Genomic DNA, 14069 nt, shown 5'->3' with positions numbered 1-14069 from the left:
TGTATTTTGTCCGACAGAATTTCCAATTGATTTAAACTTTCATTAAACTCCCATGAAAAAATCAGACTGCTATTTATCACCTGTCATAATTCCTGTCATTTAACATGTTCTACGTATTCCACTCATTGTAATGCCCATTTGGAGATAAATAGCAGCCTGATTTTTGCATGAGACTTTAATGAAAGGGTAACAAATTAATTGGAAGTTCTCTCGGACAAAATACATGTGGCGTTTTGGTGGTCTGACCGTTCCAAATTTTTAACCTGTTCCACAATTAAAACTTACCCTGTTCCAGTGTTCCCATATGTCAAAGTTTGTCCGACTAGAGACCCTCAAGCTATTTACAAATTTTCAGCTTGCTATTAATCAACTTTTTTTTCATACTCGGGATCCAGACCTATATTCCTGATTGTTTATGAAAGATTTTAATTTTTTGTGGTTATTTTGTCCCATTTCCATGTTTTTGTTACACTGTTACACACTGTACTAAAGTATTAATTTAGCTTTTAAAAACATTCATTTTTATTTTCTTTAGTTTTTTCTAGTGTCTCAAAGCTTCTTCTTTATACGCAAGAATAGGATATTACCTCCGAATTCTATCCTACTGCATGGATTTTAATGAAATTTTGGGCCTAGCCTCTACTTATCTCCTAATTCAAAGTCTACCCTATGCCGGTGTGTGTTTTTATCTTGGGCATGGTTCCCACCCCTTATTAGGAATGGAAAATTTTTTGGTTAAAATTACGACGGAATTCGCTAGAGAACTTAACTCTAAGCAAAAACTGTTCTATAATTTTTTTTTTAAACTCAATACTTTTTGAGATATTCGTGGTTGAAAATTGGCCATTTTCATTGAAACATAATACCTTTTCGAACGGTTTTTGCGAATACCTTAAAAACTATGCATCTAACTAAAAAAACTCTATTAAACATTTTTGTAGGCTATAAAAAACAAAGAGACCCTTGCCTTCACAAATATTCTAGTTATAATACAAAAAGAGATATGGTAGGTGAAAATAGTTTGTTTTTTGGCACATTCTCAAATTGGTGTATTCAACTTAAAATAACAGAGAAACGGTCGATTTTAGGTGTATAATGCTACTAATACCTTTTGTAGTACCTGAAAATACCTTTAAAATGAGCTATATCCATATATATATATTTCCATTTCCAGGTACCTTTCATTAAAACTAAGCGAGATATGCTGCAAACAAAATTGATAACTAATGTATTTTAAGAAAAAATGAGAAGTAATTTTAATCCCCATCCACCAAAATGTAAATGCATCGTTTTCCTTCCACAATACCTTTTATTATAGTATTATTTCTATGTTCAAAAAGTTGGACGGGTTTAAAATGAATGGTTTTTGAAAAAAGATCAAATTATAGAGGGCATTTTTAAATTTTCTTAAAAATCTGCCTTTTTCTTCATGTATCTTGAAAATGATAAGAGATACAGTAATAAAAAATAAAAAGGAAATTTTTATTTGAAAATGCCCTACATTTTTGTGTGGTAACTTTTTTTCTTACCTCTTATTTTTTTTCGAGTTACATGAAGGAAAAGAAGATTTTTAAGAAAATTTAAAAATGCGCACTATAATTTGATATTATTTTTTTTAAAACCATTCATTTTAATCCAGTCCAAGTTTTTGAACACAGAAATAACACTATAATAAAAAGTATTGTAGAAGGAAAACGATTTATTTAAATTCTGATGGATGAGGGGTTAAATATACTTCTCATTTCTTCTTAAAATATATTAGTCATAAATTTTTTGCAGAATATCTCGCTTAGTTTGAATGTAATCGATATTTAGTATTGCTCATTTTAAAGGTCTTTTCCAGCACTACAAAAGCTATTTGTATCATTATACACCTAAAATCGACAGTTTCTCTGTTATTTCAAGTTAAATACACCGATTTGAGCATGCAGCAAAAAAAACAAACTCTTCTTACCTACCATATCCCTCTTTGTATTTTAACTAAAAGATTTTTGAAGGAACGAATCTCTTTGTATTTTTATAACCTACAGAAATATTTTATATACAGTCGAACCCGCTTATTGGAATAGTCTTCGTGCCAAGCAAAAATATTCTCATAACCGGGATATTCTAATAACTGATCGTTGGTGGCTAGCCGAAATAAATGTACCGAATATACGTAATGATAGTACATATTATGCTAACATGTATATGTATATGATTTTAGGTATTTTTATGTCAATAATACAGTACTGTAACTATTAGGTACTTATTTATTAAAATCCAAATTGCATTAGGTACATAATGTGGATGCGTACAGGAATTAATATGAAATGTATAAAATATATAGATGTGTAAATATTTTCTTATTAAAATACATATAAAAGAGTTATTATTTTGTCTTGAAAAATAATAGGTAATTTGTACTTGTTTTTTTTTGTTACATAAACTACTAATCAGTTGTTGCTCTAACTAAATTATAAAAATTTTAAAAAATTCCATTGGATTGACCCTCCAGAAAATTTTTTACCTACGAGCGGTTAGGATAGCCGATTAGCTGTTTCTAAAAATTTTTTATTACAAGCAAATGGGTGGCAATTTGCAAAGAAATTTGCAGACAAATGAAACTATTTTATGACCTGTGTCGACGAAAGATTGAATTCGTACTCATAACAAAGTAAAAAAGTAATAAAGTGTATTACTTGACAAAAACCCTAAAAATATATTAAACAGCACTATAGGCCTTCGAGGCCTTTGTCGGCAATCCATAATACCACACATAATTTAAATTCTGAGGAAATTATAGGTAAAAATTTATTCGTTCACATGAAGAATATTCTATAAACCGGTACGATCTTACTAAATCATATTCCAATAAACGGATAAATTTATTAGGGAGTAAATGGAGAGGTTTCGGGACCTCGAATTTTTATTTCATAAACCGGGATATTCCTATAAGCGGTACTCTAATAAGCGGTTCGACTGTAGTTTTTTTGTTAGATGCATAGTTTTTAAGGTATTCGCAAAAATCCGTCCAAAAAGGTGTCATTTTTCAATGAAAATGGCTAATTTTCAACCACGAATAACTCAAAAAGTATTGAGTTTTCAAAAAATGATTATAGAACAGTTTTTACTTAAAATTAGGTTCTCTAGCGTCTTCCGTGGCTATTTAACCAAAACACTTTTTACTTCCGAGAAGGGGAGAGAACCACCCCCAAGATAAAAGCGCACATCGGCATAGGGTAGACTTTGTTTCTTGAGCTATTTCCTACTTACTGTGAAAATATCAATAAATCGATGTAGTAGGATGGAAGTCGGAGCCAAATACCCTCATTGACTGCCCTATTAATACATGCCCCCAAACTCTTTTACTAAACTTTCATATCTGGATGCCTACACTATTGTTGCAGATATGACCTATGAACTAAAATCAAGGACATTAAAAAAGTCAAAAACTACATTCCTGGCCAAAAAAATCGGGACACCTTAAAAATGGGTCATTGTTGATTTCTCGAATCTCCTAAACCCGTCCAAATGAAATTTGGTGGGTTTTAAGAGGCAGTTATTTCACATTTTTTGACATACAACAAAAAATTTTATATTCACCATTGGCGCTCATACAGGTAATATGACCTGTATGCACGCCAATGGTGAATATAAAATAAATAATTGTATGTCAAAAAATGCGCAATAACTGCCTCTTAAAACCCACCAAATTTCATTTTGCATATCTCAACCGGTTTTAGAGGAATAAATAAATCGTCAGTGGGTAAGAAAAAATTCAACATCCTGTATCTCTGAAATGAAGCATTTGTAGACATATGTCTATAAATCAAACGGTCATTATTTTTTCATGCAGAATTACCCCTTAAAGTTTGTCGCACTTATTTAGAAACACCGTGTATTGATGAAGAACATGGCTAGTTGTCAAAGTACCTAACTTTTTCACTATCCATCATAAGTGAATGAGTCAAAAAGCAGAATGTTAAGAAAGGCTAAGGCTACAATTGAGTTTTAATTTTAATATTTTTTAAATGCTAGAATATTCCACAGGGTGTTACGAACTTTCAGGAAAAAACACAGTATTATTGTTACACCCGATATACAATGACATTTACTCATTCAGCAACACTATTACCACATCCATATTCTTAGAGAATAAAGCTATAGCATATTAACAAAAATAACTAAAATAGGACAACAGGTTTAGGAGAGTCGAGATATCAAAAATGACCCATTTTTATGGTGTCCCGATTTGTTTGGCCAGGAGTATAATATACCTTCTTAAAATACACATTAAATGAGAAAAAAACGGTTTTAATATTTTGGTGATTTTTGTTTGCTTATTTTAGAGGCTTATTTACACATTTTGGAATGGAGAAATCTTACCAGGTTATTCTTTATTTTTGAGACCACTGACACGATTTTCAATGGGCATGTATATTATTCAGTCGTTTAACAACTTACTGTTTGGTGATGACTACGAGCAAATGGATCCTGTAAGTACGTAAATCTTTATACTTAGAAACTTAAAAAGTCAATTCAGTGTATAATGAGGTAATATTACACAAATTTTTTCTATTTCAATTCTCATTGTGTTGCAGTGTGATGAAAATGAGATATACAGTGGAACCTCGTTAACTCGGATTAATTTGGACCGTGGCCAATCCGGGTTATCGAAAATCCGGGTTAGCCGGAGAAAATGGTAAAAAGTAATAAAATACGGTATACTTACAGATAAACTCTGTTATAATTGAAATAACATGAAATATATATGCACAGTACACATCTAACTTACGTATCAATTACGCCTTTATCAATTCTATCTAATGCTTCTAGTTTATTTTCCATTGTCACTACAACATTTTTACGTTTTGTTGCCATTACGTAGACAAAAAAAAGAATGTGTGTGTACTTTGTACGCACGTAAGAAGTTATACTTCTATTATAATATAATTTCAACGAAATTATCTACCTACTTATCTATTACCTACTTAACAGTTACAATACAAAAAATTAACAATAATTACCAAAAATTAACCAAAACTTAACAATGCCAAATATTAAAAAAAAGAAAAAAGTATGAATCGTCCGGGATTTGAACCCGCAATCTCGCGATTTTTTTATCTCTGGTCCAATGCTCTACCAACAAGGCCATCAAGCCGCATGCTACTTACCTTTCAGACATACATAATTATACATCACGGTGACAAATGAAATATAAAAATAGATGTTTTATTATTTTACGCCCAAGGAAGACAAATCCAAAGACACAAAATTATTATAATAAAAAACCTTTTAAACCACCTTTTTCAAATTGCGCAAGTTGTATTATTAATATTAATGTTAATAAATGAAATATAAATATTTTGACGTTTCACAATTTGACAATTCACTTTTAACTGCAGTATCTTATAAAATTTTAAAGCACTAGTGCCTTAAAGTAGCATTTTTAACGCTCCTATGGAGTCCTAAAAATTGCATTTTTAACACGTTATTAGAAAAATATATTTAAAAACACTAATATATTCTTTCCACACCTTTTCTGGACTGATACATACATAAATTAAAACATTTTGAAGTATAACTTCAAAAATATAATATGAAAACTATTTAAAAAGGCAGTATAACTATTAACTAACCTTTGTTGTTTCTCTTCCCACAAATTTTAAAACGCAACAACCATACATAACCAAACCGTCAACCGTCCAAACCACAGCTGCGCTACAGCTGCCATATTGGATAATTTTTGACATGTCATTTGAACATCCAATCAGAACAAAGTTATAATGCGCATGCGCCCGGATCGTAGGTTTTAACATATAAAAATTCACCCTCATATCGCGCGTAAAGAAGTATAACTTCAAAAACACGCAAACACAAAATCTGAATAGATTTACGAATGATTACAAAACGGAAGCGAACAATACGACTGTACTACACACAATACGGTCTCAATCGCAACGATGTTATGTTATTTAATAACAGTGAAGACTAAGAACCATTGTTTAAAAAAGAATTTTTAATAGTCTTTTAGTTTTTTTAAACAATGCTAAGACCGTTTGAAATAAATAAAGAATACTACAGGTGCCTGTTGTTTCCGATAACAAGACAATGAACGTCGGTCGTGGGCCATGAGTCATTTTTACTATCGTATATGTAGTTTAAATTACACAAATACCCATTATCTCTCAAATATTATATTACATATATTTTTATTGTTGAAATGTTTGTCTGATAAAAATCGGTCCGGGTTAGCCGGACTTCTGGGTTATCGGGGGCCGACTTATCGCGGTTCCACTGTAATTACCTATCTCAATTCCTTTGAACCACCCCTATCATAATACAGTCCACAAAATCCTGAAATTATTTTAATAATTTCGCATATTATGTATACACACGCAATTTTACAATCATTAATTAGATAATAAATGGTAAATATTTTTGGTCTTCTCTTTCTACATCTACATATTTTTAGCTTCACTATCCACAGTTTGCTACGCAGATGCTCGACAGCGTGTGTGTGGAGTTATGGAGCCACTATTTGCAAATGTACGAAACGGGCGATTTTAAAAGGTACGATTACGGAGAGAAGAAGAATTTGGAAAAATACGGTACTCCTACACCACCTGTTTACGATTTATCCAAAATAGAAATTCCTATGGCTATTTTTGCTAGTGAGAACGATTGGTTGGCAACAATGGAGGTAAATATGATTGAAAAGGGTTAGCCCCTCACTCTAAGAATGTTCTCACTCCTAGAATTCATTTTTTTTTTTTTCATTTTTTTTTACCTTTCACGTAAATAAAAAATAAGACTCAGCGTAAGTTTAACTTCCCTCCTGTCACACATCCTCTACCCCTTTTTCGTTTTTATTATTATTGGGTGGGATCCAATCAATTTAAAAATTTGAGTTGAGACTTTAACAAAATAGGTCTATTTTTTATAGACCCATAGGTTGAGAGTACATAACCTAAAATGGATTTTATTAACCGTATAATTTTTTTGAGATGGCTACAGGCCGTCTAATTTTTTATTTTGTGTTTTTTAACATAAACAATATTTTCAATTATTTCCGGATTTTTTAGTAAGTTAAATTAATTTTACCTTCAAAAACTCGACGGGTCTTTACGAGTTTTAGGGAATTTTTTTCATTTTATAGACTTTAAATTAAATCAAATGAAGGTGTTTTTACAGGTTTTTTTTATTTTATAATGGCTTTGGTTTAGCCAATTAGCCAGACTATTTGTTTTTTATGGTATTACAATAACAATTAATTTAATCATCTAAGCCTACTTATAATCTAAATTTACAGTGTGTTATAATATTCATGGATACATGTTTCAATTTTGTGTGATATGTTTACAATTATTTTTTTATTACCCAAGCCTATTTAAAATTTAAATTTACAGGACGTTACATATTTGTAAAGACATTTTAACGTCTGCTTATTATTTGAAAAAATAATTTCATTTAAATTAATAGGTAAAGTTCAATTTAGATCAACTAGCTCTTCATACATTATTTTAATATTTTGTCTGTACTGTCCACACTCCAATATGAGGTGCTGTAGATCTCCAATTCCACCACAGACGCAATATTTTTACAGGTTATACATAATTTAAAATAACTGAGTCCTTTAGGACATTAGAAAATAGGAGAACCACGTTTAAACTCTTTAAAAACGTGGGGGTTTTTGGGAGCTTTAACGTATTTCGCCCAATTTTTGAATGTCTTAAAGAACTCAGTTACTTCAAATAACTTATATGTCCTATAAAAAATATTTTTGACCTATTCTAAAGTCTATGGAATGGAGAAAATCACTACAAACCCCTAAAAGTCAGTTTTATTCGTATTTTGAATGTGGCGCAAAAAAAATTAAAAATATAGTTTTTATAACATTTATAAAATATAGTTTTTATATAGACAAAAAAATAAAAAAATTAAAAAGTAATATGCCATTTTTGGAAAACCTACGGGTCTATAAAAATATACATGTTTGTAAAAGTCTGAACTATACCTGTAAATTTCTGGACATTTTTAAACTGATTGATTTCCACCCAAAAAAAATAAAACCGCAAAAACTAAGTTTTTGGGGTAGGGTTAGGTGGGTAGTGGGATAAAAGTTATTTTTAGTTAATTTATTTTTAGTCAAATAAAACACGTAAAAGACGGAAAAAATGATTCAAGGCTATACCTATTTCAAAAAATATTATTTACCCCCAAAAACTCACAAAAACACTTAAAAACCTTGAAAACATGGTTTTGGGGGGTTTATAGTATTGTAAGTGTTATACTACTACTAGTATATGTTATATTAGTGTTATATAGTATAGTAAACAGCATTTATTTATATAGTCCGTTATAATTTCTAAATTATTTTTAGAACGCCAATCAATTATATTCAGAAATCCAGCCCTCTGTTAGATGTGGATTTGATGTAATACCTCATAAGAAATGGAACCATATTGACTTCCTTATAGCCAAAGATGTACCCAAATATTTTTATAAATATTTATTTAAAAAGATTAAGGACTTGAGCGAAGGAAAATGTGAGGCCTGAGAAATTGTCTAAAGACTTTTTCGTAGATAGCATGTGAGATTATTGTGATTGGTGGTTCTTAACAAAGGTCCTGGTCGGTTGTCCGTTACATAGTCCTAGACATTTATTGTCTAATTAGTCCTATGATAGTTTAAATCGATTGTTAGGTAATGTAGAAAATATACTGAACCAATTTATAGAAGAGATCAATTTTTTTACGTAAAAATGTGTAAATGTAAACATTTTACGTAATGTTCACGTAACGGAGTAGAGGACTTGTTATAAAGGGTTGTTCTATTGTAACAGCTCAGGACCTTAGTGGAAAATCACCCTTTTTGTTAAAGATTTAAAAAATATTGTCTATTTTTAAGAATAAAACTATAAAACGTTGTCGCTTTTGGTTTTTCTTTCCCATTAAAACTGTAATCAAATACATCCCTATAACAATGATGTTCGCACCATGTTAGTACATACATTCTTTCATGGTTATTGATGTAAATTTTAAAGAACCACTTGGATTGACATGAAATTTGGCATACGCATAGCTAACATGTCAAAGAAAAAAAGTGATATGATGCCGATGTGTGCTTCTGCCCTAGGAGTGACTTTCACCCCATCTCGGGGGTGAAAAAATATATGTCCAAAATAAGTCCCGAAATGGATAAACTGACTGATTTTAAGCAACTTTTGTTCTATAGAGTTTTTTAACCAAATCAATACTTTTCGAGTTATTTGCAAGTGAATATGTTCATTTTTCAACAAAATAACCACGTTTTTAGACGGTTTTTCACAAATAACTCAAAACGTAGGCATTTTGTCGAAAAAAATATTCTTACCAAAATTATAGCCTATAAAAAAGTGAAAAAACGTTGTATATGTTAGGTCTTTATACTTAGCAAAAGCAGAGTTATAGCTAATGAAAAATAGGTTCATATTCGAAAAATTCCAAATAGAATAATTTAATGTGAAATATCCAAATAATGAAGCATTCTTGGGAAAACACATTACAACTTTTTTAAAGTGTTTATTTCTGTTTATTTCTGTTTTTATAAAAAAAATTTCTAGCATCAAATATATAACCAAGTTACGCTCAAAACAAGTTGGTCCCTTTTGTTTTGGCAAAAATAAATCAGGAAGGTTTTAGCCATAATTAGCAACTTAAATGAAACTAATCGTTACCGCTTCACAAGTTACTTTACTTAAGTTGTTTTTATATGATCTGTAAGTTTCATCGATTCAAAGTGCTTATTTTTGAAAAAATTTAGTTTTAAAATAAAATTTTTAACAATTTTAATTTTGAAAAAAATGCTTTTTTTTAAAATAACTTAAAAATTGTTAGAGATACCAAAAATCCTAAACAATAAAAAAGTCAACAATATTTTTCCGAATATTTTTTATTTTTTGTTTTTCTGTAAGACAAAAATTGGTTAAGATTCGGTGTTTCTAAATTTGCATACAATTGTGATAAGTGACTCGTTCAAGCCCTTTTAACTACAGCTCTTTTAAAAATAAAGACTTTGAACCGATGAAACTTACAGATCATATGACCAATACATACGCGAGTAAAAACCTTGTGAAGTGGTAACAATTAAGTTCATTTGAAATGCTAATTAGGGGGCGGTTTTCCCGATTTATTACCAAAAAAAGGGACCAACTTAATTTTGAGCGTAACTTGTTTACTTTTGATGCTAAAAAATTTTTTTGAAAAACAAAAATAAGCATTTTTTAAACACTTTAAAAAGTTAAAATGAGTTTTGACCAAGAAAGTGCTTCGTTTTTTGGTTATGGCACGTTAAATTATTCGATTTGGAATTTGACGAATATGAACCTATTCTTCATTAGCTATCTATAACTCTGCTTCTACTTAGTGACCTAATATATACACCATGTTTTTCACTTTTTTACGTGCTATATTTTTTATTATTATTTTTTTTTTTGACCAAATACTTACTTTTTGAGTTATTTGCGAAAAACCGTCTGAAAACGTGGTTATTTTGTAAAAAAATTAACATATTCACTCGCTAATAACTCGAAAAGTATTAACTTGGTGAAAAAACTTTATAGAGCAAAAGTTGCTTAGAATTAGTCATTTTATCCATTTCCGGACTTATTTGGAACATATATTTTTAACCCCCAAAAGGGGGTGAAACTCACCCCTAGGGCAAAAGCACACACGGGCACAATATCACTTTTTTCTTTGACTTGTTAGCTATGTGTATGCCAAATTTCATGTGAATCCAAGCGGTTCTTTAAAATTTAGAGGTTTTGCAATATTTTACCTTTAAAGAACGTACTAGTTTCGATATATAGTTTCGAGAGTCCTACCTCTAGGTAGGACTCTCGATTACTCTATCAACCGCGTTATTTTTAGAATAATTTAATAAAATTGATATAACAATTATTATGTACTAATGCACTATTTTTCCCTAGGAGTCTATTCCAGTTTTACTTTTATGAAATGTATGAATATTTAAAAATTACGAAAACTACAGATTTTCTTTCGAGAAAATATACCTACTTTTAGCTTCAGAACATGGCGACTAGAGGAGTATGTGCTGCCATCTAGTTGGCTATATACGGAACTATTGGGCAGCGCAGCGCGTGCTGGAAAATCTGGAGAAAATCTCGTCGAGAAAATTTATTCGTTTTCCCGTACAGCGTGTAGGTGGCGCTAGGATGCCTTCTAAAAATATCTGAAAATATTTTCGCGTTTTTTACTTTATTTACAATTTCATATTTTATAATGTTAATCTAGATAAAATGAAAGAAAAATATGTTTATAGGCGATTATGTAGGGTACATGTCGTTAAGAATAATAATTTCTCCTACGATCTATTAATTGGGCTTGATAATATTAATATTAATATTTTATTTGTATTAATAGATATTATAAATATATTAATATTAATATATTATGTTAAAAACGTCAAGAAGTAATTCAGGGTGAAAATTTAAATAGGTGGGTACTTTTCAGATAACGAATAATAAATTAAAGGATTTACAGAATGGAAAAGAGTACCTATTAATGCTATTAGGTCGGTACTTATTAGGTATTAGAACTGACGAAATCATTGGCGATTGCCGATTTGTTATCAAGAGACCCAGTGCTTGAGTACCTTGAAAATGATGATTTAATTCAACCAGTAAATTTAATTGATAAAAGGAAATAATATAACATCAATTTAAGCATCTCCCCGAAACGAAATCTTCAAAACAAATACAATATAAACAAAGGTTAATATTAAAGAAAAATTAGGCGCAAAATCTTGGTACGATGCTATTTAAATGCAGTCATTTTTTTCGAATACTGAGAAAACTAATAAATATTTTTGATAAATTTAAACGTAGAATGAAAGAATACATTATTACCGAGGGCCGAAAGTCCCTTAGAATAAACAAAAATTTCTTTTAAATGAAATATTTGAAATTAAAAGTTACACTGAATTTTTTTCTTTTTTCTTCCTTTGGTAATAATGTAATCTTTCATTCTGCGTTTAAGTTTTTCAAAAATATTTATAAGTTTTCTTAGGATTCTAAAAAAAATGAACGCATTTAAATAGCATTGCACCAAGATTTTGCGCGTACCCCGTTACAGAAAAATGTCTAGAATTTTAGTACCTAACTATCATCAGAAACGGGAAATTATATTATTGCATTGGTACTGGCACATCAGCATTGAATTGACAGGAGAGTGGAGAAGGCGTCGAATGCGAGATTTCAGTTTCTCCAGGACTTGTGTTATGGGAGAATTTGGACCAATCACGAGTCACAGATTTTCGATTTTTTGACACTTGACAGTGCGATTGTCAATTTTCGAAAATGAAAATAGATCTATTTACCACAATAAAAAAACTAAAAACAAATTTGTTTTTAATCTTGTGATTGTGTGTTTACCTCTTTCATTTTGTTATTTTTATCCATTTTTATTTTGTTCTGTAGTATTCTGTACTTTTATTGATCTTTGTAGGTTAATTGGATGATTATAGAAGTATAATTGGATTATTTATCAAAGTGCACTCCAAAAATAAATTCAAATTAGAAGATGTAAGTGTAATTGTATGTAGATAAATAATGATAATAATTTTAATACGATGAAAATGTAAAATAAAATACACCTTTAATATAAATACAAGTGTTTTAATTTATTGCCAAAACAAATTTTAAATATAAACAAACCCATAAAAATTAGACAAGTTACAATCAAAGAAACAAAATTATTGGGATTTTTTAATTTTCTATAAAAAAATAGTAGGTAATATGTATTTTACCTTTCATTATAAGACTTTTTCTATGCTGGAGTAACACAAAATAATGAGGTAAATACTTTTGAATGTTCTATAATTTCTTTATACAAAAACAACCAATGTCATCTTGTTCTTATGGTATTCACTACAATACATAGTACATCTACTTATAACTTATACAATACTTTTGCTTATATAATTAAAATATATAAAACTATAACGTAATCAAAAGTACCTTGATACTTTTAAATACATAATATACAATTTTATTTTAAATAATATATAATCACACACATTACCCATTAAATGTACACACATTTAAAAATAGCCAGAAAAAGCCTAAAATGAAATAAACACATAAGTACCATTCTAAATTCTTTACCCAAATCCAAATTAATTATTAAGCTGGATTTATAGTTTGACGGACTGTAGAGGAAGATGCACTGGAAAAAGATCAACATAGAAGTTTGTGTACTCTTGATTATAAAGCTTATCACGCACGGGGAGCTATACTATAATACAGGGTGTAACGAAAATACAGGTCATAAATTTAATCACATATTTTGGGACCAAAAATAGTTTGATTGAACCTAACTTACCTTAGTAAAAATGTGCATATAAAAAAAGTTACAACCCTTTGAAGTTACAAAATGCAAATCGATTTTTTCCAATATATCGAAAACTATTAAATATTTTTTATTGAAAATGGACATATGGCATTCTTATGACAGTAGCATCTTAAAAAAAATTATAGTGAAATTTGGACACCCTATAAAAATTTTATGGGGGTTTAGTTACTTTAAACCCTCTCAAACTTTTGTGTACGTTCCAATTAAATTATTATTGTAGTACCATTACTTAAACACATTGTTTTTAAAACTTTTTTGGCTCTTAGTACTTTTTCTAAAAGTTAGTTTTTATCGAATATTTTTCAAATCCACCACATATTTGTATATGGTTAAGTACGATTATGAAGACTTGGTAATAATATGAAAATTTATGTATGATTTACATTTTTAGGTATATTTTGAACCGTATTAAAAAAGAAGCCATATCTCGATAAAACTTGCCTTCTCGAAAAAATACAAAGAGGCAAAAAAGTTTTAAAAACATTTTGTTTAACTAATGGTATCGCAGTAATAGTTTAATTGGAGCGTACACAAACATTTGGGGGGTTTAAAGGAACAAAACCCCCATAAAATTTTTATGTAAACATATTAAAAAAGAAGCCGCAACTCGATAAAAACTGCCTTATCGAAAAAATACTAGGAGTCAAAAAAGTTTTAAAAATATTGAATTTAACT

The 14069-nt window shown here is 29.6% G+C and overlaps 2 protein-coding genes across 2 annotated transcripts in view; both read left to right on the top strand.

The window, feature by feature from the left end:
• Window positions 1-8911, top strand: part of LOC126886993 (lipase member J-like) — a 66100-nt gene extending 57189 nt beyond the window's left edge. The window contains exons 5-7 of the mRNA XM_050654248.1: window positions 4332-4478; window positions 6458-6685; window positions 8366-8911. Of these exons, the coding sequence (XP_050510205.1) occupies window positions 4332-4478; window positions 6458-6685; window positions 8366-8542 (552 nt within the window). The 3' untranslated portion in view covers window positions 8543-8911. The remainder of the gene's footprint in view (window positions 1-4331; window positions 4479-6457; window positions 6686-8365) is intronic.
• Window positions 1-14069, top strand: part of LOC114327075 (uncharacterized) — a 681522-nt gene that overhangs the window by 64023 nt on the left and 603430 nt on the right. The gene's annotated exons all lie outside the window — the stretch shown is intronic.

Source organism: Diabrotica virgifera, chromosome 6, assembly GCF_917563875.1.
Source record: "Diabrotica virgifera virgifera chromosome 6, PGI_DIABVI_V3a".
Taxonomy (NCBI): domain Eukaryota; kingdom Metazoa; phylum Arthropoda; class Insecta; order Coleoptera; family Chrysomelidae; genus Diabrotica; species Diabrotica virgifera.
The sequence above is the reverse complement of the archived record's forward strand: the minus strand, read 5'-3'. Positions and strand labels throughout refer to the sequence as shown.